General features: G+C 36.7%; 2 protein-coding genes and 1 long non-coding RNA gene across 4 annotated transcripts in view; 1 reads left to right on the forward strand and 2 right to left on the reverse strand.

Moving 5' to 3' along the window:
* Nucleotides 1–412: 412 nt before the first annotated feature.
* Nucleotides 413–9,336, forward strand: LOC123316907 (neuropeptide-like 1). The gene is made up of 5 exons (XM_044903183.1): nt 413–616; nt 2,510–2,915; nt 3,284–3,595; nt 8,106–8,274; nt 8,592–9,336. The coding sequence occupies exons 1-5, from the start codon at nt 554–556 to the stop codon at nt 8,716–8,718; spliced, it is 1,077 nt and encodes a 358-aa protein (XP_044759118.1). The 5' UTR covers nt 413–553; the 3' UTR covers nt 8,719–9,336.
* LOC123316908 lies at nt 8,105–8,592 on the reverse strand. The gene is made up of 2 exons (XR_006538113.1): nt 8,462–8,592; nt 8,105–8,309 (listed from the first exon to the last, which is right to left on the reverse strand). It is a non-coding gene; the product is annotated as an uncharacterized LOC123316908 (long non-coding RNA).
* A 1,235-nt stretch (nt 9,337–10,571) lies between the features above and the next one.
* Nucleotides 10,572–26,793, reverse strand: part of LOC123316834 (protein gooseberry-neuro-like) — a 98,983-nt gene continuing 82,761 nt past the window's right edge. For both annotated transcript variants that reach the window (XM_044903086.1, XM_044903085.1), the window contains exons 4-5: nt 13,439–13,632; nt 10,572–11,269 (exon numbers count right to left, since the gene is read on the reverse strand). In XM_044903086.1, coding sequence (XP_044759021.1) covers nt 10,820–11,269; nt 13,439–13,632 — 644 coding nt within the window. In that variant the 3' untranslated portion in view covers nt 10,572–10,819. The remainder of the gene's footprint in view (nt 11,270–13,438; nt 13,633–26,793) is intronic.

Here is a 26,793-nt window from a genome sequence, read left to right on the forward strand (position 1 = left end):
GCCAAAAATTTTACTTTTCTTTAATATTTGCGTGCCGAAAAAACCCCTATTTTTCACGGAAAAATTCCGAGTTCCTGAAGCTCTCTTTCCTCATTTCCGATATGGCTCCCAGTCGTTTTCCGTTTGACATTTTTCGTTCGCAGATAGCAATTTCCCAACCCTCTTGATCAGCCGATTCGTCCCACTTTCAAGAAATTAATATATACCCCGAACCTCATGGTACGAATTTTCAGCTCAACATGGCACACCTCCCGAAACTTTTAATGGACGGACAACGTCAATCACCCTGTATACACCCGAAAAACATTCCTACCATCATTCGCGTTAATTTTCCAATTATTTCTTCTTCCCCAGATTCCTGACCAGATTGCTGCTCTTGCGCAACATTTCCTCCCCCATTTCCCAAACTACCTACTATAAAACAGTCGTTCCACGGCACTTTCCCGCATAATGATCCTCCCGATTTATCCGCGCTGACACCGGAAAATAACGCATCGCTCGGAAGCAACAGTGTCTAAGTTCCGTGGCTTTTCCAAGCTTTTCCATCACACTCATGATGGTTTCGGGTTTCCGCAAGCCATTTGCGGTAGTTTTTCTCTCGGTATTCATCATAATGGTGAGTAATTTTCACGGTTTTGTTCGGTTAATTCCAATAATGAGTCATTTCAGTCTATCTGCCAAAAATGAATTGAAAAGCACTGAAAATTTCTTTGATTTTTCAAAATATTATCGATAATTTCGAACTTTCGCTTTCCAAATTGAAATGATAAAAAGAAACTGATGAACCATGGTCCTAACTAAAGCTTCTCACTTCACCTCAACCCATATACAGAGTGAACAAAAAGTAATGCACCGAATTCATATAATGAAGAGTTGCGAAAAAGGGCGTTGATTCCTTGTGAAAAAAACAGTGTGTCTTCCACATAATTTTTTTTGAGCAACCCCTGCTAAGATACAACCCCCTCGAAATGTAACTGAAATCAGAGACAAACCTGAAATGAAAATTTTAAATTTTTTCTTAGAAACCATAAAACTGAGCAGACGGTCTAAAGGAGCAAGAAGATATGAAAAAAAGACTGGTGATGTTGCTCTAGAATTAAAAGGGGTTGAAAAAGCCACCCCTAAAATTTGTCCCTCAAGAAACTTTTTTCCTTATTGTAATTTAACCAGTGGAAATTTAATTCTTAATTTCGAACAAATAAGATCTCCAATAATAATAAGAATTGCTTTCTTGTTAAGGCGTGACTATACCTTCATTATTGTCGCCTTTAATTTCTTGCTAAAAGCAACGGTTTTTGGGGAAAAGAAATAATCCATCAACAGGTAGGTAGCTTGAGTCTTATAGGCTGGAGTTATCTTCGAACCTGCTGATCATTTCAGGAGAAACCACCAAATTTTTTTCTATTGCTTTCATTTCTGCCAGTTTTCTGGAATTCAAGAAAAAAATTAAAAATTGCCTTTCAGTTGCAGTTGTGAGTAGCTACAATATAAACATTTCTACAAAAAGGCGAAGGAACTGACTGTCCATTCAAATATTGTGCTGACAAATTTAGGATGGAACAAAAACCAGTTCAAATTTCTTCTCCACGCAAAGCAATTCAAAAAGATTCACTTTCAGTTGAAAAGCTCAAGGATAAATTAAAGAAATTTCTCATAAACGGTCGTATCTACAGAATTTATACAAATACCTATCTCTTGAAACAGAGTTCGATGTGAAGCTGCTTTTCACAGATGAATATCCAACCAAACAATAGAACTGATTTGTGCCCCAATATAATTTCTGTTCGTGCCTGGAAATTCTGATACCTATATCACGAATACATAACATTCATCTACTGCCAACTGGGCATAACTCACAATGTTCATTCAATAAATCCACCCAGAGATTTAGCGAGTACACAAAATCAAACTCCAGTTCAGTCCATTAATTTCGTAGCCCACATTGCTGAGAAATATTAGTTTGTTGATTAATCTATTTTAATGATAGGTTGGCATTTATATGGAAAATTCAGAAACATCGATAAACCTTGATAACTGTCGTTTCCCAATTTGTTCCACAAGAACAGAAAGCAGAATATTTCCAATTATTTTTTTCTTTAACTGGAGAAGTATTCTCTGATCAACAAAGCTCAGAAATTAATTAAATAGGAGATGGGGGTTATCAATCATCACGATGTGAATCCCCTTTTAACAAGCTCGCACTGAAACATCGCAGACTTTCCTAACAAAATTAAAAAATGAGAAAAGCTTTTTCATTATCATCTTTGCACAACAATGCAAAATTTAATCTGGCTCCAAAGAGGGATTTGAATTCTGTTAACGTCGGCATTAAATGGAGCAAATTAATTTTCACACTCTATTTTTAACCGTCTTTTGTTTTTTGTGGATCAAAATTGAGACAGAAAGAAACCGAGAATTTCACATAGGCGACAGGGACGTACTTAGGCACAAGATACCCATTTTTCAGTAATTTCAAGCTATTAACTCCGATTCCTCTTCATCCTTACAGGTTCAATCAGAAGGAACATGCAACATGGACTTCGAGAGAACCCTCGAAATCCTCTTCGCCCCACAAGAACAACCAAGTCCGCAAATACGTTCGCTGAGGAGATATCTGATCTCGATTTTCCACAATATGGTAGCCAGAGCTGAGGAGATTGAAGGTTGGAACACGTATGTGTATCCAAAACGTAGTCTGGAAGCTTTAGCAAGAGCTGGCTATCTGCACACTCTGCCTGACGACGAGGACAATCAAACTGACTCCAATGACAAGAGGAGCCTGTCAGCCCTTGCCAAGAACGGTCAATTTCCCCTGCATCAATTCAGAGACGAGGAAAGTTATAAAAGGAGCAGTGGACCACCAAATTCTGGGGATATCAGCAAGGAAATACAGAAAATGTTGGATGATCTCTACAGTGAGTCTTTATCCTGCAACCTCTCATTTAAAAAAAAATACTGCTCAAAAATTGAAGTGGAAAATGATCTGCCAACTTGGCCCAACTAGTTTTTGAGGTTTTTTATTGGAAGAACAATTATAGGGATGTAAAAATAACACAGGGCTTATATAAAAAAATTTAAGTTACGACTATATCACCGAAGTGGCAGACTGAAAAAGTTCTTCGACTACGCCACTGCATTCTACATAAAAATGTGTCCGTATCTACATATAGAAATGGTTTTTTTTCTCCTAAAATATCCACAATTTTTGAGCAGTGCATTTTGAGGCTGCTTAACCGTGATTGCCATTGAACTTCAGGCTCGAGCAGTATATCTTTTTTTCCAGACAACATTGCACGCGATGGCAATACCAAACGTAACCTTGCTTCTATAGCTCGCGATGGAGGGTTTGCAGGAAAGAGAAATGCTGCAGCACTCCTGAAGAACGACAGGTACCTAAGCCACATGCTGAACCAGGTGGATTCCAAGAGAAACATAGCTTCTCTGAAGGCTAGCTACAAGCCACGCTACAAGAGGGAACTGAGCAATGCCGATGACTACGAGGATGAAGAATACCAGAATATCCAGAATGTTGATGGTTACGAGAAGCTGGTAGAGGAGCTGCTAGAGGGCCAGCGTGATCAAAAAAGGTTTCTTGGTGAGTTTTTTATTGTCTTATTCTTCTGGGGGAAGTGCAGTGGGGTGTATTGTGGTGCTGCAGCAGTTGGAGTTATCAGGAAACTCATAGGTGGAAGAAAAATATTTCAATCGTCAATAGGACCCTTGTAATGACTACTTGACATCTTTGGGGTTATCTGCCAGTGGATGAAAACTTTTTCTAAGCACAGGAGCATAAGCTTCTTTCTTCTCCTTCCTTGTAACGCATTGTAGGCTTCGTGGATGACTGCTCGAGGATTGACACACCTCTCTATATAAAATTAAGTAGAAAGCTAAAGCTTGTTGATCTCCAAATAATTCAGGTGTTCTAGAAAAAAGTTAAATAATCTTCTTCTCCTCAATGTCTCCTGTTGTCCAGGAAATGAATTGAAGAGTTACTTTATCCTGACATTGAACAATTTGGAACCGTATCTCTCCGACTGATAGAATGGCAGTTTCATAATCTAGATTACGAAGAATTGGAAATATCCCAATGTAAAAGCTCCAGTAAAAAAAAAACGACAGATTTCCAATAATCTGGAATCCCATTATCTGTCCTGCCCGATATATTGTATGACGGCTCTGAATCATATCGTTGCACAGCAATCTTCTCGCATCGCTGGCCGCCAATTAGAAGGATATCAGCTGAACCTGGACGCTGGACGTATATTTCATGTTGCTGTCAGAAACTGAAGCGGAAGAACGATTTCAATTAGTCGATTAGACTTGGTCGATCGCAGTCGATTTTTTTATACTCGTATTTCTACTTTTATAAGATCATGGCAGCAATTCTGCCGAACTTTGGGAGGGACAGAGGGAGAAGAACCTTTAATCGCCAACTGAATCAGTGGTATACGGGTTCTCCGGTTCAATATTGGGTTCTCAAGATGGTCAAGGATCCAAATGCAACAACCTCTGCTTTGACTAACCCTAAAGTGTTTATTGTTACTGGTAGAGATCTTTTGGTGTGCATCAAACAGGCTTCTTGTGTCCGAAGATCCCACTGTGGTAACTTTACAGAGTTAAGGAAGGATTCCTTATTCACTGTTCGACAGTTATTCTTATTCTTGATTCGGCGATTCTTTATTCTTGATTCATTGTTCGACCATTGTTCATTATTCGGCAATTGTTCATTCCTTAATCTGATTTATTCAGCTCCTGATTTGATTTGATTTCACTTTTAATTTTTCTAAATTCGAAGATCCTATGAACTGTTTTCTTTTCTTTTCTCTAAGTGGTGGTGTGACCGTACCGGAACAAACCGTAAGTCTCTTCTTGATACCGCATACTTCGTGATTCAAAGTTGCATTCTTTTATTTGTTTAATTGTGTTAATCCTTATTGTTAATAAACGCAAACTTCAGTCGCCCGGTTCTCTTGTGAACCAAGACCAACCGACGGAGGTCTCGAAGTCGTTCCGCTGGTAATGCTTGGCGTGTACACCCAAGGTTGCCACGGAAAGACCACAGTAGCCTATCCCGGCCTACCCCTGTTGTGTTCCGTTTAGATTTCCCGTTTACCGCAGACTTCTGTCGCCTGGCTCTCTGTTGACGGAAACCAATCGACAGCGGTCTCGAAGTCTTTCTGCTGGTAATGCTTGACGTGTACACCTAAGGTTGCCACGAAAAGACCACGATAAACTACCCTGGATGGACTTTCTGGATGAACAATGGATCACAAGGACCACTGGAGACACCGCATGTAGAAGAAGAAAAAATAAGGGAACCACCCCTCAGCTCCAAATTTTCCATTTCTAATGTCGAGGAAAAAGTCGCGAATTTTTCATTCTTGGACACCAACCCTAAAATTCCTTCTCTCTCTTCGATTCCTTGCAGAAACAATGGAATTCCCATGTCGAATCTCTCGCTACTTGTCATCTATCTGCTCTTATATTATTTCGGATACTACGTGGGTTTGGCATTTCCATCAGACAACATTTGGAATTTCAGTGTTTGCGGATTATTTTCGGCCACGGGGAAGCATAAATTCCGCGCGATATGAGAATTTCAATATATGCGAATGGTTCAAGAGAGAGATAGCGATTGAGATGAAAGCGAAAATTGCGAGGTTTGAAACCCCAGGTCGAGAAAATATGAACGAATCGACCATGAGAGAGGGTTATCCATACAGTTGAATCCGTAAATGGGAACTTGTGCCCTTGTGTGCACCGATTTCGAGTCAATTGTTCCATCTTCAGTGCAGAGTAGCGATAACAATGACAACTTGGAAACTGACAGTTGGATATCAAATATATTTCTTACACCAGCGTCATCTGCCAGCTAAAGAGTGAAAATGTAGGTTCCTGGATCACTTCGTGAAGGAATAAGTTTGAAATGAGCCACGATAAGCTGGTTCAAACCTATTCCGTATAAATATTATGTAATATGTATAATACTCCCGTATGCGTATGCACAAAGATGAGAGTTGTAGATATTAGTAACAAAGCTGATTATATAACCGGAAATCCCAATTGGATCAGACGAATATAACAGGAGATATCGCAGATTGAAAATTGCGATTTTTTAAAAATTGGCATTTCCAAGATGAAAATCTAAACGAAGGGAGCTAGGCTCTCGAAAGTGCTTGCAATAAATTTAGCGTGTTTGAAAACCCATATTTCCATACCAAAATTTCGAATATCTGGCCCTGTTTAGGAGAAAATAATTTTTTTTGTTTTTCCACTTTTCATTTCCGAGTTGACTTCGAAAAGCTCTCTGGAGTGCAATTCTCTATTGAATCATCAACTGTTTGGTTTTCTAGAATCTTCAAAACAAATTCTATGCACTCCATGCCCTAAGGCAGTGATAGAACATCCTGATTTTCAGACAGAGTAGCAAATATGTCATTTTAGGGGGGTCTAACCCCTTTCTCATTTTTGACCCAAAAAATCGAGATTTTCGAAATCGAGTTTTTGCGCTAGGGTGGAAGCCTTGGCAATGCTGATTATAAAACTGGAAATCTCAATTGGATCAGACGAATATAACAGGAGATATCGCAGATTGAAAATTGCGATTTTTTAAAAATTGCCATTTCCAAGATGAAAATCTAAACGAAGGGAGATAGGCTCTCGAAATTGCTCGCAATAGATTCAGCGTGTTCGAAAACCTATATTTCCATACCAAAATTTCGAATATCTGGCCCTGTTTAGGAGAAAATAATTTTTTTTGTTTTTCCACTTTTCATTTTCGAGTTGACTTCGAAGAGCTCTCTGGAGTTAAATTCTCTATTGAATCATCAACTGTTTGGTTTTCTAGAATCTTCAAAACAAATTCTATGCACTCCATTCCCTAAGACAGTGATAGAACATCCTGATTTTCAGACAGAGTAGCAAATATGTCATTTTAGGGGGGTCTAACCCCTTGCTCATTTTTGACCCAAAAAATCGGGATTTTCGAAATCGAGTTTTTGCGCTAGGGTGGAAGCCTTGGCAATGCTGATTACAAAACTGGAAATCCCAATTGGATCAGACGAATATAACGGGAGATATCGCAGATTGAAAATTGCGATTTTTCAAAAATTGCCATTTCCAAGATGAAAATCTGAACGGAGGGAGATAGGCTCTCGAAATTGCTCGCAATAGATTCAGCGTATTCGAAAACCTATATTTCCATACCGAAATTTCAAATATCTGGCCCTGTTTTGGAGAAAATAATTTTTTTTGTTTTTCCACTTTTCATTTTCGAGTTGACTTCGAAGAGCTCTCTGGAGTGCAATTCTCCATGGAATCGTCAACTATTTGGTTTTATAAAATCCTCGAAACAAATTCTATGCACTCCATATCTCAAGACAGTAATAGAACATCTTGATTTTCAGACAGACTAGCAAATATGTCATTTTAGGGGGGTCTAACCCCTTGCTCATTTTGGCCCCAAAAAATCGAGATTTTCGAAATCGAGTTTTTGTGCTAGGGTGGAAGCCTAGGCAACGCTGATTATATAACTGGAAATCCCAATTGGATCAGACGAATATAACAGGAGATATCGCAGATTGAAAATTGCAATTTTTGAAAAATGCCATTTCCAAGATGAAAATCTAAACGAACGAAGATAGGCTTTCGAAATTGCTTGCAATAGATTCGACGTGTTCAAAAACCTATATTTTCATACCAAACTTCCCAATATCTGACACTGTTCATTAGAAAATCAAATTTTTCCATTTTTCAACTTTAGAGTTATGTGGTATTTAGCAGAAAAATCATAGTAGATTTAAACGTGATACATACTCTGAAAGAGCAACTTTTCTGATGATAAATTTCGACATTTCATCCACCCCGGCGCATATTTTCGGTCTTGAGGAAGTCTTAACTAAACCCATCTTTTTGGGAATTTTTCGATGGTCAACTTGCGAGTAGTATTATATATTATTTTTTTCGATTGTTACATGTTACATTGCCCCATTGGACGTATGCAAGAAATATGTATATTTCTCTAGCACGACATATATTATTATTATTATTATTACCTCTATTGGGGATCAACTAAAACAGTTGTCTCTTGTCAATCAAAACTATAGGGTCGATTGCCAAATCTGGATGGTACGAGTCACCGAGGAGTTCTTCCATGGTGCGTTCAAGCCCAGGAAAACGCCATATAGGTTCCCTGGCAAGGTTAGGGTGGCTACCCACCATCAGAAACGTCAGAAGATTTAGTAGATCAGGGAGATCTTCGTCCAGAAGCTGCAGGTCAGATGTTTTAGCGGGGGTGTTAGATCATTTGCCTGTTGGTGTTTAGTTTAGTCTGAATGTTTAGATGGTTAATGTTTTAGAAAGAGGTCAAAACCATAGTGTAGAGAATGTGAAAAGTAGAATCCCCGTTAATGTCAACTGCCCCCAACAGGTCCTGAAAAAAAATTAGGTAACAATTACTTACGATATGGACGTGTCCCTGCCACGTCGCCATGTTAACAACTTCCAAGCTGTTAGATATCTATAGTAGACTGTGGTCATTTGTTGTGAACTTGTGACCATGTAGATTTTTAATTTTTCATCGCAATTTACAGGGAGGCTTCCTCAGATGGGCAAAACCAAGACTACTTCATCACCGACAACGCGGTACCACTAGATAATAAACGTTTTCTGCCAGTACCAGCCATGTGGAAGGTTCCACTACAAACATTCAATTACTAATAGTCTCAACCTCGTTGAATTCCATTTTTTTCAAAAAAATTTAAAAGAGCAAGAAGATTGTTGTCCATTAAAAGGAAAAGTATCAACCAGAAATCATATCGAAACATATCACTTTCCAAATACTCGGCAAGAGGCAGGTGTTGGATTTTTTGCTTTTGAATACTTAAACATTTCCCATATCGGACATATCTTCTATGAAAAAATTATTATATACACAATAAATCCTTCTCGAAAACTCATCAAGGCCAAATGATGTTAAGTAAGTCGAATCGATGAAGAATGAAACAATAAATTGTTCCTGAAGTCTTTCCTATGTGACTGAATTTATAAATATGAAATGGTTTTCGATTGTTATATGAAAAGGAGAAAGATTTCGGAAAAAAAAAACAAAAAGTAGATTTAGATTCCGGCTGGAAACATTTGACAATATTTTGCTGTACTCGACAATACTGAATGAAGAAACAACTCAGACAATAAATGTCAACAATAATTATATTCTGAATTTTGTGAATGCTTTCTATATATTTATTATAAATAATGATATGACGTGAAATTTTAAGAATATTTATGTATATTTGGTGTTCGTTCTGGAAATAAATAAAGATGTGAACAAATTGACTTGTGGTTTAATTGCTGAAGAGATTTCCTGACATCATCCACTCATTTTGAAGAATTCATTTATAACAGGTAAGTACACACTTACGATATTTTCAAAAGTTCATCAATAGTAGACCCAGCACGATGTTTTTTTGTGCCAATCCCCTTTTCGGATTTTGCCCCATTCAAAGAGCAATATCAAAAACAGCATTTCCAAGTTCAATTAAGAAATGATGGATCGAAATTCAGATTAGTCTATTTAATTTGAGAAAGGATCATTTGAGATTTAGTTTAGTCACTTTCATCACAGAAATCATCAATTTTAATTCAGTTCAGTTACATTCATTTCAGAAAAACTCAATTGTAATTCAGTTTAGTCATATTTAATTCAAAAACCATCAAATGTAATTCAGTTTAGTCACATTCATTTCAGAAACTGTCAATTGTAATTCTGGTTAGGTTAGGTTAGGCTGGGTTAGGTGAAAATGTAATTCAGTTTAGTCACATTTATTTCAGAAACTGCCAATTGTAATTCTGGTTAGGTTAGGTTAGGCTGGGTTAGGTTGAAATATAATTCAGTTTAGTCACATTCATTTCAGAAACTGTCAATTGTAAGTCAGGTTAGGTTAGGTTGAAATGTAATTCAGTTTAGTCACATTTATTTCAGAAACTGTCAATTGTAACTCAGGTAAGGTTAGGTTAGGCTGGGTTAGGTTGAAATATAATTCAGTTTAGTCACATTCATTTCAGAAACTGTCAATTGTAAGTCAGGTTAGGTTAGGTTAGGCTGGGTTAGGTTGAAATGTAATTCAGTTTAGTCACATTTATTTCAGAAACTGTCAATTGTAATTCAGGTTAGGTTACGTTAGTCTGGGGTAGGTGAAAATGTAATTCAGTTTAGTCACATTTATTTCAGGAACTGTCAATTGTTATTCAAGTAAGTCATATTTGTTCTGATATGAATGTGTCTACAAGCAGAATTCCAGTTAACGGTTTCTGAAATAAAGTTACTACACTGAATTTCAAATGACCATCTCTGGAATTAAATTAACTCATCTGAGTTACCCTTACTGTATTCTGAAATAAACTGGTCTTATATGAAATATATCTGATATTTCCTTGAAAACTTTTCTGAATTACACCTGCAAATGGTGTAGAGAAGTTTGTTAGATTTTACTCACCTCTAGCTTACGGTGAAACTCTTAGAGAACATACTGCTCTAAGAGGAGAAGGAATAAAGGTTGTTTAAAATAAAAAAAAAAACTCATCATTTAATCAATCTCATGACAACGACTCTATATATACGGGCTTCGTATATACATGCTCCTATACATCGTATATATAGGTGAAACTGTCTACAATCCTGATAAACTATTGTACAAACGATGGTATGAGAACTGGTTGAGTCAATCAAAGATACTTCAGCCACTTAAGGGATGAAACACACCCCCAAGAGCGCAATGGTGTGAACAAACCCCGGGTCAGAGGGTATTGTAGACAACAATCAACCCCAAAAGTTTTTAACGGTAGAATTGTACATTGACGGTATCATATCATTGGCGGTATACGTACTGTAGCTCCTATCCCCACCAGGTATCGAAGTAGACGGTAACGGATGGCCATTAAAACTTCCTCTTCCTAATCCTGCCTCGCCAGGATCACACTGGCCGCTCTTAACCTTATCACTCCCGAGGAATCTGTTTAAATGTTCCCTTTGCGTTTGAAAACAGTAATTATTCGCACTGATATACGCCTGATACTCAGCCAGCGAGTTGTCAGGTTGAGACGCGTTGTAACAAGGCACCTGTTGAAACACGTTGGAGTTGGAGAAGTGCGCCCCTGTCCATTCCTGATAGGCAGAAGCGCTGAAGCTGGACGACGTGTTTGTGGATGGTAGACCAGTTGAGGTGGATTCTTGCTTCCTCAGACGAGCCCTCCTGTTCGAGAACCAAACCTAACAGAAAAATCTTCATGTTATAAATGAAAATGGAGCGTTGTCATCGCATCACTTGAAAACAGCTGAACCGATTTCATTTATTCCTTTTTTGAAATCTTCACCATACTTCTTAGAATGTTCTTACGGAAGAAAAATTTGGAAAAGTCGCCTAGGAAACTGTTAATGTCAAGAAAGCTAAAGGAAATTTAAATTTCGCACCAAGGTGTATGGTGGGTAGACCACCCTCCACAGACGAGTGATTGACTGTTGATGGCGGATGACAGTTGATAAATAAACTTCAAATACAGAAGGGTATACTCTTAGAACTTGCATATAATGATTTCTAATACGTTTGATTCGATTTACGAGGATGTATTGATATCTAGTTAGCCTAGACCAGTTCCATGCATAAAGAATTTTTTTCGTAACCATAGCAACCAACAATAACTCATTAGAAGTGTCAGTGTGAAGATTGAGGTCAAAAAAGTAAACCAGAGTTACGCAATAAATTAAAAGAAAGAAGATGTCCACCGAAATTGTGAAAATCGAAAAATTGGAGTACCGAGCCATCAACAAGTAACTGTATTTAAAAGGGTTGAGAGGTAAGCAGATTTACGAAGATATGCTTAATACTCTTGGTGATCAATGTCCTTCGTATGCGACTGTAAAAAATTGGACTGCAAGCTTCAAAAGAGGTAAATTTTTAATTGAAGATGATGACCGATCGGGAAGGCCAGTTTCTGTGTCAGTCCCCGAAAATATCGATGCAGTTCATGACATGATTTCATCAGACCGTTGAATTGGGCTGAAACAGATATCTGAAGCACTGAATATTTCATACAAACGAGTTTATTACATAGTTCACGTCAATTTGGACATGAGAAAAATTGCTGCAAAATGGACCCCCAAATGTTTGAATGTTGACCAAAAGCGTGCAAGGGTAGACGCATCGCGTTCGATCTGTGCTCGATTTGAAATGGATGTAGACTTCTTAAACCGAATTGTTACTATGGATGAGACTTGGGTACATTTCTACTATCCAGAAACAAAGCAACAATCGATGGAATGGTAACACTCTGGTTCTCCAAGACCTAAGAAGTTTCGTGTCCAAAAATCTGCTGAAAAAGTTCTTGCTTTAGTTTTTTGGGATTGCCATGGAGTTATCATGATTGATTTCTCAGATAAGGCTGAAAATGAAAGAGAAAAGACGCGGAAAGCTATCTAAAGGTGTTTTATTTTTGCAGGACAACGCCCCTGCACACAAATCTCATGTTGCCATGCAAAAAATTCGTGATTTGGGGTTTGAATTACTAGAACACCCCCCCTCCATCCGACTATCATCTCTTTCCTCAACGTAAATAAAGTTTAAAAGGTCGTAAACTTTCTTCGAAACCGAGGAAGTGATGAAAGCTGTGGAGGTCTGGTTTGCAGAGCAAGAAGAAACTTTTTCTTTTGAATGGTCTAGAGACGTTGCAGGTTCGCTGTAATGAATGTATCCAATTAAGAGGGGAATATGTTGAGTAATTAAATATTTTGACATTGAAATTTTGTTTGGTTCTATAGTAGGCTAAGAATTTTTCAATATATCCTCGTAAAGTACTCTATTTCTACATCATTAAGGGTTTGGTGAATCTCACGATAATTTTTGATACCTCTTGTAAGAAATAATTTCGAAGGGTGCTATAAACGATGATTGAAAAAACAGCGTGGACAGCCCTATGGTTGAAATACATGATTTTAACGAAAAACTCTATACCTCGAGCCAAAACTTTCTCGAAACTCGTTTGCATACTGCCGGTTATTCTCGAAAGGGTTTTGTTGACTCTATTTAGGACGTGTTTATCATCATCCCTTTCAACCGAATGACGTCACGACTCTCTGAATAACTTCTTCGAGTATAGCTGGAGTTTAATGAACAGGGATCAATATCAGAATTATCAGAATATTATGGAATTAACACTCCACCCAGAAAATTCATCGGTATTTGAAGTTTAAATTGAATTGGACGAAATATAAAGATGAAATGATGAATATAACATCTGATTTTTGTTATTTTTCAATTCGAAGGATATTCAAACCGATATTGGATTTAATGGTAGGGATTTTCGTTCACGATTTCCACGATTGTTATTCTTTTCCTTTCTCACGTTCATAAATAAGGAATCCTTATTGAGGAAGTGCAAATACTTGTATTCTAGCTTCGGTTAATCCTGTTTTCTGAGCGAGGTCCTCTCTGACGTAAACGTCCGGGTAATGAGAATTGGCGAAGGCCCTCTCCAAGGATTCCAATTGCTCTCCCGAGAAAGTCGTTCTTGACCTCCTTTGCTTCCTTTTGAGAGGAATTCCAGGCTCTGATTCTGTATCGCTCTCCTCCTCTTTGCCTGAAACCGAATTCGATTAAGAGGATTCATAAATCTGTATATATCAAACCATGATAAAAGAAATATTCGAATACTGTTTGGAAACATATGGACAGAAACTCTAACATCACCTGTTAGTTAACATTAAGGTTATTCACATTAAAGTACTAAATTTTGCATAATTTTTTTCACGAAACTAAATTTGCAGGACGTAGATTCAGAACCCCTAAAAAAACTTTTTCTCTCTTTGTGTGTGTGAGTGTTTAACGCTTTGTTGTAGACAAGATACAAGGCGCAATTTTGATGCTATCGAGCTCAATTTTGACAGGATTATTTGTCTCAAGAAGCCTATTGATTTTGGTGAAAATCATAAGGACAATTTTCATGTCATTCGATTTTTCGAGAGAATTTTTGATGGTGTGCTAGAGTCGCAATTTCGCTTTAATTTTGGTGGGAATCAGTCCAGCCGTTTTTGAGTTTTTCGAAATTTACCGAAATTTCAGTTCCCTTTCTAGGACTAATTTCTAGCTCGTCAGATATGTGGTTTTTTGAATCAAATTTCATTTTATGTAATGGGAGAGGGATTGTTTTTTTCGAAAAAATATTTATCGCCTTATCTGCATAATTCCTACCGTCAAACTAGTGAGATTTTTGCAGAAGCACGATTATGTTTAACCTGCGCATTCGGCAATTTGTTATTGTTAATTGTACGAGTGTTTGACTCGTACAAATATTTATACAGTAGATTCTTGAGCTCAAAAGAAACACTTTTTTTCCTTTACTTTTTTCCAAATCGACTCGGTTAAAAAGATACAGGCTGTTGAAAAACCATAAAAAATGTTATATCTCACAAAAGGTTTTATCGAATGAAATGAATTTCGGAATGTAGTTTTTCATTCATTTGTTGAATCTTTTTCGAACACAAGATATCACCCACGTCTTCCAGTTTTCTCATTTTAACCATTACATACCATAAAAATACAAAAAATTCAAAGAACCCAACTCTTGAAACTAAGTTGGACGCTATCTAATGAATATTTGAACGTTTTGTAAAATGAAAGTATTCTTCATATTTTCTCGTATAATACACCGTTTTCGAGTAATTTGATGTTGAAAAATTCAAACGTATCTGTGAAATTTGAGAAATTTTGTACTTTGGCTGAATACAACTTTGTTTAGGATCCACAGATGTGTAGTGTCAAAGATTTAGCTAGTTATTCTGAAGGAAATTCTGTTTTTCCAGGGGGAGCGCAGCTCATTATGTTAACTTAAAATGGCTATATCTTTTTATCAGGGCCGAATCGAAAAAATTGTATAGGAAAAAAGTGTTTCCTTCGACCTCAAGAATCTACTGCTGAAATATTTGTACGAGTCAAGTACTCACCCTGTATAGGTAAACCTGATGGAATGTTTTATTAAGTTCCAAACGATTGGACCAGGAAAAATTTTACCCAGATTTCTTTAGTCATCACTGAATTTGGCTTGAACAATTTGCAAGAGCACAAATAATCACCAATATTTATCCTAATTCTTCCCTATAACTTCATTTTCGAATATTCAAAGCAGATTAAATGACATGATAACGCTGAAAACAGACGAAAAATTGTCTGGCTCGAAATAAAATGGAAAAACCTAAAAAAAAAAATCGATCTGATCCTGTACACGTCATTTCATGTCCAATATGGGATTTATGTAGAGTCTAAGGGTATAAATCTGATCGTTATAAAGGAAGAGGAAATAGGCTTTTGTCAATAAGCCTGATGTGAAATTCCGTACATCCATATTTTTCTATTATATCTATCCACGAGGATTTCCAAGGGGATGTTACACACATCTATTGTAAAAGGAAATTTGTCTCTGTGTGAGAAAATTAGGTTGTCTGCGTACATTTTATCATAAATTTCATCCCTATAGTCGATGAATTTTTTTAATCGAAAAATTCAAATTTACAATAATGTTTTCGAATGTTTAATTATGTTTCAGTTTTCATATTCAATTTATTTTATAACAATACTTCCCATGAATTTTTTGAGATGTTGGGAATCTTTCAAGAACTGATGAAAAATGTTGGATAATTTCTTCGCTATCTAAACTGTACTTCATCAACTGCTCAATTAAGAACATATACTATACAGAAAAGAGATAAAAGTATGTTTCTCTCTCTTCAAATGAGAAAAATGTACGAAAATAATATCAATAAGATACCTCTCTTCGTACTCGGGTCATTTTAATATGTCCTTAAACCAAAAAGGCTCGTGATATATTGACAATATGGTATAAGTGACAGGTGAAATATACACTGCATCAAAGTGTTAAATGATGAATGTTGGGCCATTAAAGATTCTACCTCGGGGGGGCAGATTTATAGACCCCCCTCTGACTCTCTGAATAAACTCGACTGGAATTGACCACACTCATGAGTGATTTCCCCAATTAATAAAACTGGTAAATCAGATTTTTTTCGAACGGTAATATCGCTCAGGTTTTGCTTCTGTAAGTCAAAGTCCGATAGATGTACATAGTGATTTAAAATGATGCACAGTATTCATATCTTCGGTATTTACTTCCTTACTCACCTACTTCTGATGTATAATTACGAGTTGAATTTTTTCAATGGTAACCCTAACATTTTTTGCAGGAATTGGATAGGCCTTTTTTGCTAAGGATGCTTCGGTCATTGATGGCTTATTTTATCCATTGCTTTTTTTATTTTAAACTTACTGAAGTACCAATGAGAAATAACATCATAGTTTCCTTTTTCATGGAAATTTTCATTTCCAAAAATGTCTTTTACGTTTGATTTTTTCTGTTGGAAGTGCAAATTGAAATAATTAGTTATTATCGCTTTGAATTTCATACAGGACGTTGTTTTTTACTGTGGAGTATATGTAAGATTGTGCAGGAGGATGCAGATTTCTGCTTTATATGGAAGAAAGTACCTTTACTGCATTCACATTTATTTTAGCAGTCTGTTGGCCATGAAATAATTTTCTCAAGTTTTTGTAACTAGAACTAGTCGTAAATGTCATAACGCCGTTGCCACCTCTAATATCAATTTTTATTACGAAAATGCCGAAAGTGATTGAAAAAAGAGACAGGGTTTCAGGAAGTGCCCTTTAGAATTCAGGTCCGCTCATTCAAATAGTTATACCCTGATATTCTAAAATCCACAATACGTCAGACGGTAGCGAACATATTCAATGTAAGAGAATTTATATAATGTTTCATCTGAATCTAAACGACTCATATTTCAGCTGAATATTTCCACAATCAGAAAGATTATGAATGAAGGGGATGACAAAGAATTTCCTTCTATTGGGAGACCCAAAAAAATGGTGGCATTTGCATTTGAGAATTTTATGTTTGAGTGAATTAATGCGAAAAGTTTACTACAGGATTTTCGATGAATATCATCGTAAAATAAGTTCCCGAAAATTGATTTTTCTATTTTTCATTTGACTTGTCCTATACATTGTGAATGTCTTAAGGTACCAATAAATACCTAATTATTATTATATCAATGCATTAAGATGAACAGCCACAAATACGCGCCAGTTGTCCAGTTTATTCATTTTTGTTCAAAGGTGAAGTTCATCTGGATTGAAACTTCCTTTAATTCCTTTTACTTATTTTGATGCAAGATGATTTTTGTTGAAGAATTTAACATTCTTGTAATTATCCGTTAATTCCTTCGAGAGATACCCATTCCCAACCACTGCAACATATGCATTTCATCTTCGGGTTAATATTTTTGAAATCTACAACTGATGTAACGTATTCAAACTTTAGTCAAAGAAGATAACGAACATTAACTCTCCTAAAGCTAGTACATATTATGATATTATACTGATCTATTGTATTTTACATGGAAATAACTAAATTTGGTATGCCTTCAATCAGTTTGTATAAACTTCAATTATGTTCCTCACATATTTTCCGAATCGATTCGACATTGTGATAAAATACGTAATAACAGAAACTTTTACGTAGAACGGGCAACATAGCGTTGATTTAAAACCCAAAAATGTTTTGACAAGCGTCATAACCCTACATTTTCGTACTATACAGAGTGAAATGTGTCAAATTTCCATGGCCAACCGACTGCTAAAATAAAAGTGAATGGAGTATAGTATACAGTTGAAATGCATTGAATAGTTGTGGAAGTTTGTAGTGACATTGCTTCAATTTGAAAATCATTTAGGGAATACTTTCGACGTTTCAAGAACAGTGATTACAGAGTTAAAGGAAAGCCTCTTTCTGGACAGTAAGAAAAACTAGAAGACAAAGAATTTGAGGTTTAACTCGATGAGGATCACAGTCAAATGCAAGGTTTTTGCAGAATCACGTGGACTGTCTCATCAAGTAGTTTTCTTACAATTAAAATCAATAGGAATCATAAACAAAGAAACATAAAGTCCTTTTTCCACGAACTTTATTCTGGCGGATGACGACTAGTTTCGAGACCTTAACAGGGTTTCATTATCAAGTCAACGATACTTTCTAAGGTCAAGTTATAAAAACAAAAACAAATCTTGCCAATTACAGTACCTACGAGGCAGTTTTTCAAGATCGAATTCGAGATATGCCAGAGAGGAGCATAAAAGCAGTAGCCAGAGATAGAGAACACTTTAAATGAATTTTTGACCTTAAGAATCCTACCAAAGAATGAACATCGTGCTAGAAAATCACCTAAATCAATGCACTTCTCTTCATTTCAACAGTCTCGAGGTGACAATAGCATCTTGTGTGGCCTCGAATACCTGCCTAATTGAGCAGAGAGTTTCAGTGTGTATTCTGGTCTGCCAGCTAGATGATTGATGATCTAAGAAATAAGAACAGTGCGTATTCGAAAGGTGAACTCGTCCAACGAAAAATATTACATCGCTGGGTTGTAGGTGAAGTAGATTTATTAATGAACCACGTATTTATGCAAGCAAAAGCCAGGTTAGCCCAGAAGACTTTAATCTTTACTTAAGACATCGATTCTTCTGTTATCATTGATATCTTCGAATAATATCAAGTCGTCTTCAATTCTTGACCTATTTTATAACAACTAAGCCATGTTTTTAAAAGGACTGCACTTACTTGGGTGAATCTGAGACCCAACCAACAAATGGCTGAACAGTTTTCAATCACAGATCACGATCATTCAAATTTCGAGATCCTACCAAGTTTTTTGGACGCCCTATATAGCGAAATGATATGTGGCGAAGAAATGTCCAGAACTGATGTCGATTTATGTACGCTAGCCACCATTTTGACACACATTACAAATCGAAGAATACTGGGAACAAAGGGAATGGATAAGAGCACGAAAATGATCTTTACTGCTTTCCCCCCACATAAATCTGTGTTATTACGTCCAGTTATTAGTGTGAGAGGCTGGCCAGTTTACCGCTTTATGAATTTCGAGAATCAGACCTCACATCGGATCTTAAACGGAGTAATATTTCGGGTTGCCCAATGAACAAAACGATTTTGGCTTTCGATTTAATCTCTCGTACTTTCTTTCGTTTGTTTTGAAACAATATGACAATTCATCATTGATCATAGAGGTGAAATCTTACTCCTATTCACTTTAGAATTAACCCAGATAGATGCAAAGCACCCGTCGATTAAATTATGAACAAGGCTACGACCTGAATCGAACTATCCAACTCGTCATCTTCTAGGATTCTGATGAAAGACCACCATATGGAACGATGGTAGATACTGAGAATGGTTTCGGTCTTATTTGACCTCATCAGAGCAATTTAAGCCGTTTCTATGTGATGTGTTCATTGGATAGAAGGACTATCGCTAATGTCATCAAGTTCATTTTAAATTACCGAATTATATTCGATGTGAGCTTATTATTTGTCCACGTATGTTAAGTGTGAATGTGATTCTTTTGAAAATTCCTGTTTTAACTGTGAATTTCAGTGACCTTCGCATTCGCCAATTTGTGTGAGGTTCAATTCAACTGAAACTCGTTGGTATTTTAAAATATTATCGTTTTTATTTTCGATTCCAGGGGAACTGAGATCTAATTCAAAACCGTATTGCTTCAGATTAATGTTACAACCGCAAACCCTATATTTTGAACAGGGATGATGGGGTAACTGATACCTCATTTGGAAGGTCTTTCTATTCTGTGTTTAATACATTTAATTTTTTCTCAGTGTTAGATTTTCAGAGGATATGTTGATTGGACCCAAAGGAAGCTACTTTTCAAGGGACTGACAATTCGTATGTGAAGCAGTGTTACAGCGGTCCTTTGAAAATGCAAAAAATATCGTTACTTGTACATACTCGAGTGTGTCAGATTTTTATACAGATGGTTAATCTCGGTGTTGCAGACTTGTTGACCCATTAATCTGACACGAATCAGTGGAGGTTTTCTTAATCTGACAATGCATTTTTTAAATATATCCCTTCCTGTAGCTGTAGGTAATTCTAATACTAGGATATCTTGAAAAATTCTTAGCCTACTATAGAACCAAACAAAATGTCAAAATATTTTTTTACTAAACATATTCTCTTCTTAATTGGATACATGTATTACAGTGACCTTTAAAAAAATGTTTCTTCTTGGTCTGCAAACCAGACCTCCACAACTTTTATTACCTCCTTGTTGGAAGAAAATTTACGACCTTTTAAACTTTTTCCAGTTGAGGAAAGAAATGATAGTCGGATGGAGCCAAATCTGGTGAATAAGAGGGGTGTTCTAGTAATTCAAACCCTAAATCACGAATTTTTTGCATGGTAACATGAGATTTGTGTGCAGGGGTGTTGTCCTGCAAAAACAAAACGCCTTTGGATAGCTTTCCGCGTCTTTTCTCTTTAATTTTTTCCCGTAGAGTGGTCAGTAATGTCAAATAGTAATCTCCGGTTATTGTTCTACCCTTATCCAAAAAATCAATCAGGATTACTCCATGGCAATTCCAAAAAACTGAAGCAAGAACTTCTCCAGCAGATTTTTGGACACGAAACTTCTTAGGTCTAGGAGAACCGGAGTGTCTTAATTCCATCGATTGTTGCTTTGTTTCTGGATCGTAGAAATGTACCCAAGTCTCATCCATAGTAACAATTCGGTTTTAGAAGACTACATCGTTTTCAAATCGAGCACAGATCGAACGCGATGCTTCTACCCTTGCACGCTTTTGGTCAACATTCAAACATTTGGGGATCCATTTTGCAGCAATTTTTCTAATGTCCAAATTGACGTGAACTATATGATGAACGCGTTCATATGAAATATTCCGTGCTTCAGATATCCGCTTTAGCCCAATTCGACGGTCTGATAAAATCATGTCATGAACTACATCGATATTTTCGGGGACTGACACAGAAACTGGCCTTTCCGATCGGTCATCATCTTCAATGAAAAATTTACCTCTTTTGAAGCTTGCAGTCCAATTTTTCACGGTTGCATACGAAGGACATAGATCACCAAAGGTATTAAACATATCTTCGTAAATCTGCTTACCTCTCAACCCTTTTAAATACAGTTATTTGATGATGGCTCGATACTCCAATTTTTCGATTTTCACAATTCCGGTGGACATCTAATTTCTTTTAATTTATTGCGTAACACTGGTTTACCTCTTTGACCTCAAACTTCACACTGACACTTCTAATGTGTTTTTGTTTGTTGCTATGGTAACGCAATATTTTTTTATGTATGGAATTGGTCTAGGCTAACTAGATATAAATACTCTTACATAATTTTTGACAGCAGTTTACATTCGCAGTCCTCTAAAGCGTCCCTGCTCCATTTCCAACGTGACAAACTGTGTGTCGTGTCGTAAAGAATCCCGAATCTCATTTTTTAAGCCGCTCGAGGTAAAAAAAAAAAAGCCGGAAGGCCAAATCGGCTTTGCTGGCTCATTCATACTGAGAGAGAGAGAGAGAGGGAAAGTGACTTTCTAAGCCGGAAAGAAATCACGGGTCACAATCGGAGAAACAGTATGAGAAATAAATGTTGTCGTGGGGCAACTTAACACATATTACGGTGCGGTTTAACGGGGGGCCTCCCTTTGACGGTTCACAGTTACAATGCCGCTTATTATGGCGCTGAAGTCGGGTCCCCTTTGGCGGCTGCACCTCAACGGGGCCACCCTCTGTGTGTTGGAGATTTATGGACCGGGCCGTCGTTTGTTGCCTTGTCCCAACACTCGGTGTAGTTGACAACGATGTCATTTCGGGTTACGTGTGTGTGTGTGTGTGTTGTTGGCGATGCCGAAATATGGGAATGGGCGAGGTTCAAGAGTTCATTGTTGCGGAATAACCTGCGAGATTACCTACATGGCATTGAGAAAACGCCCAAAATTCTGATACAAACTTAGTAGTTGGGGAGTCCAAGAGGGAAATTCTGGATTTAACGCAAAATAGATCCCCAAATGATTGAATGTTGACCAAAAGAGTGCAAGGGTAGAAGCATCGCGTTCAATCTGTGCTCGATTTGAAAACGATATAGACTCCTCAAACCGAATTGTTACTATGGATGAGACTTGGGTACATTTCTACGATCCAGGGCTGCTATTCTCGAGCATTCGCAATATATGAGATCGTACGTATCGATAAACGTTGTGATGTTTTTAACAGCAAATAGCAGAGTTTTCCAGAGTTTCACCAAAGCATTGTGTGCTTTCATATGGGCTAAACACAATGCTTTGGTGAAACTCTGGAAATCTCTGCTATTTGCTGTTAAAAACATCACACATTTTTCTTCAACCGAATCGATGGTCATCACAAATATCACATTATACACGAGGTTGTGACCAGGGGGTGAAACTCCCTCTTCTATGGTCAAATCTACAACCAAATATGGCAGACATGAATTTCCGGTTGAAGTGACAATCAAAACCAAATTAACCTAATTTTTTTGGTTGACAACCTGTTGACGTTTCAAAAATCATATTTTTAATATTCACATTTCATCATTTAACTGAAAAATTACTTCACTACTACATAACGAGGCGGATTATTTAGGAGATTCAAGGGGATGTAACTTACGAACGACCGAATGTTGAATATTATTTTCATCTATTCTGATACTCGTGATTAGGTAGGTTGAGCTAATTTTGATCTCTGAATTTCTTATCATTCCAATTCTACATCAATCACTTTGTTACTTTGTTATTTACTATGCTTTCTGTATCTTCATTCTCTTTTTTCTTGTTTCAGATATGATTTCAATTTCGAGATGTACAAGAGGACAAGAAAATTTATCACAATGAAAGAGCCGGCCTGATAATTTAAATGGCTCATTATGTGAATAAATTCAATATAACTAAACTTATAGGGACAGATTTTTGCTGAGGTTTTTATCTTGGTTGTTTTGTATAATACATGTATGTGGATGTTACTTGATTTTCACTGCTCATACTGAGATTTTTTATGGGGAACAGGTTTTACGATCAACAATTCTATTTCTTCTCAAATACTATATAGTTTGATATATTTCATCCTAAATATGTATTTGCATTTGGCTGACTGATATATAAATGTGCTTCTCTGGAAAATACTGTTTATAGAACTTTTACAAAAAATAAATAAATTGCTGAAATTCTAACTTTCTCCTACCTTGTATTTTTTATGTAATGTAAATTTACAGCTTCTATCATGAATTCCAAATCTGTTTTCAATATTAATGGTAGAAGCTGTAAATTTACAATGAAGTGAAAACAACGAGAAGTATGTATATGTATAGGTATAGTACGCCTGTAAATTCAAAATTCCCGCCATTCAATATCTACTTCCACAACCAAATATGGCAGCACATAAATGACATTTGGTGTTGCCACAGATTACTTAGGACTTTTCACTTCTTGTATATTAGTGTTCTGTTGTTGTGACCCTTCAGCATCAGGTGGTCTGAAATAATAGTAACTCCATGACTTCAGAATATTTTATATCGAGGATAGGAGATCCTTAGAAAGATCAAAATTGGAATTTGAATTGATGAGTCTGTTGTCATTAATTTGTAATAAATTGTAATCGAAATCCTTTTGTGAAATAACAATTACTTCGATAGTTACAAGTGAGTGGTTTAGCTTTGGACAGAACCTGCAAAAACAGGCATAAATTAGGGATTGTGCAAGAAACAATGAATTGTAATAAATTATTGCACTCTGCTTCTGGCTTTAGAAGGGTAATCTGGATGGTGTAACTTCAAGTCACTATTAAGTTTATCCATTATTTGTTGTTGTGCTTGAGTGTTGGAAATGCACAGTTTAATGATTTTCTCCTCAATATGTATTTCGTTTCAAATAAGACTAAATCATTGACAAAATATTCATTTCAAGGAATCCATTTTGGATGAATGAACTATTTCCAATTGTTTTAAAAAACTCCACATAACGGTTGGGACTATAGTAGATCTGGTTCTTCTCTCTGTACCATTTTCATTTCGAATGATCGATTTTTCAACGATTTTCTTAGTCTCTTTTGAATTTACAACACCTATCCACCAGTTTTTGAGCGCAATGGTTCGGGTACTGCACCAACTCAAAAAAGAATTCCGATGCTGGCTGAAAAAAATCCTGTATCATAATTTAATTATCCGAACTTGGTGAATTTTCAGCTCACGCTTAGGGACGGTACAAATACCGCTAGGAAACTCGTAACTATGTAGAATCTGGCACAAAGAAATGATGTTTCGAACAGCGAGCTCATAACCACATAAAACAACCATAAAGCGTTCCCCAACGTCCAGAAATAATCGAACATTTTTGTCGAATTGAAAATTCCATTCCTTTATTTGAAGAGTACGGTAAAAATTCCACGTTTCTGTTTGTCCATGTCCACAAAGAATTTCTGGAAGCTGAATCTACTTTCACTCAGAACGCTGACGTATTCATTTCATCTTTGACATTAATCATAGTATTCGTCACTTTCAAAGTTAGGGTTGGACTTTTCTCAAACGAAATGAAAAATGTTGAAATATCTTCAATAATGAACACAAAATCCACGTATATTGTATGGACAAGTCGTCATCGCCACCTTCAACGATGAAAAAGCAATTCGAAAAACCCCTCTATGCCTTCCAATAATTATTTCAATTCATTAAGTATTTACGATCCATTCCAGCCGTTTAAACGGTTGGTTATATCTGCCTGCAGCGCCAAACCAATAATATAATATGGCTAAATAGTCGGCCTCTTTGTGCTATGCGATATATGATCGGTTCCAATATGGAAAAAGGGAGAATTCGTTTTGAAAATCTAAAGTCCGCCACACACGTACCGATACTAGAGCTGGCGGCATCGAAGAAACCCGTTCGGATCAGAATATGTAGAAAAATAAGGCCGGAAAGCTAAAGCCGATAGGCTATGAACAATTATACAATATCCAACCATCTGAATTCGAAATAATCCATAGAAAACGTGCAGCCATCGAAGGGGACCATTTTCCCCTTCATTCGACTCCATCAGTACCGCATAACTCAACCATCGGTGACGACAATTGAACCATATATATTTGAAGCCAACACTTGTAGTATTTGTAGTAGTTGGTTAACGGTTAACCCATTGATTTGGTTGAAGAAAAATGTGTAATCTTGAGCCGAACATTCGTTTAAATATTACCTTCAGCCTGGTGCTGAAGGGTGACAACACCCTGTATTATGTGATATTTGTGATGACCAATAATTCGGTTGGATATCATCGTATATACACACAAACCAATGACGTTCCTGTTAAAAAATCACATTTTTTCTCAACCGAATGGTTGGCGATCACAAATTTAACAAAATACAGGGTTTTGTTCCCTTCAGCATCAGTATCAGTATCACTTTGATAATAGTAGCTTTCGGAATACACGACCTCAGAATATTTGTTATCGATGGTAGGTCATCCTTGGAAAGAGAAATTGGGGCTTGAATTGATGACATGGTTGTAATAAATTTGCAACTAATTGTACTCCATAACAAAATGTTATGTTGTGATAACAAAATGTTATGTTGTGATAACAAAATGTTATATTGTGATAACAAAATGTTATATTGTGATAGCAAAATGTTATGTTGTGATAACAAAATGTTATGTTGTGATAACAAAATATTATGTTGTGATGACAAAATGATATGTTGTGATAACCAAAAGTTATGTTGTGATGACAAAATATTATGTTGTGATCACAGAATGTGATATCGCAATTATTTCAAATGTTACAAGTGGGTGGCATAGCTCGAGAATGACAAGTGTAATTGAATTTGGACCTTGTGTAATGAATTATAATAGAAATGGCAGAAAGATTTGGCTGGTTTAGGTTTAAGGAACTGTCAGAGATCTTCAAGATCCATATAACCACCAACTCGATCCTGTCATGTGTACTAACATCCAGTGCCATGCTTCACGTTTGTACGGGGATGCGTGCAGAGCCTTAGAACCAGATGTTACCGGCGAGGTGTAAAAAAGATAATGCCCAGGTTTCAACTTGTAAAGCAGTCATTTCCGAACAATTAGTGTTCGAATTCAATTTAGACCCACATCCGAATAAATCGGATTTGACTCTGCGTGGCACATGAATTACAATTAGGTGAGAAATGTTTGAATAAACATGTCGGCTGGACCACGATCGCAAATTCCGCGAAAGGAAACAAACCGCCATTTTTACCGTCGGTAAACTTGACACCTTCACATCATCCGGGATGAAATAAGCGTGTATATATATACCGGTGTTCACAGAACACGATTATGTTCGTAAAGAACCCCACATTCGTCATTCTTCTGTGAGTCTGATGCGTCTTAACGGAAGAACCTTTTCGGGCCTTGAAAAATCATAATAAAATTAATTTTATGAAGGCCGAAAACACCACTCTTCGATATTGATGAGTTGAATCGGTACTCCTACCCCTATTTGTGATTGCTGCTAACCTCACCTCTGTCAGTTCTGTCAAACTGACAACTGACGTGTAGATTTGTTTACATTCTTCATCTATACTTCATTCACTTTTATTTTAGCAGTCGGTTGGCCATGGAAATTTGACACATTTCACTCTGTATAGTACGAAAATGTGGGGTTATGACGCTTGTCGAAACATTTTTGGGTTTTAAATCAACGCTATGTTACCCGTTCTACTTAGAAGTTTCTGTTATTACGTATTTTATCACAATGTCGAATCTCTTCAGAAAATATGTGACGAACATAATTGAAGTTTATACAAACTGATTGAATGCATACCAAATCCAGTTATTT

The sequence above is a fragment of the Coccinella septempunctata genome, chromosome 7 (genome assembly GCF_907165205.1).
Source record: "Coccinella septempunctata chromosome 7, icCocSept1.1, whole genome shotgun sequence".
Taxonomy (NCBI): Eukaryota; Metazoa; Arthropoda; class Insecta; order Coleoptera; family Coccinellidae; genus Coccinella; species Coccinella septempunctata.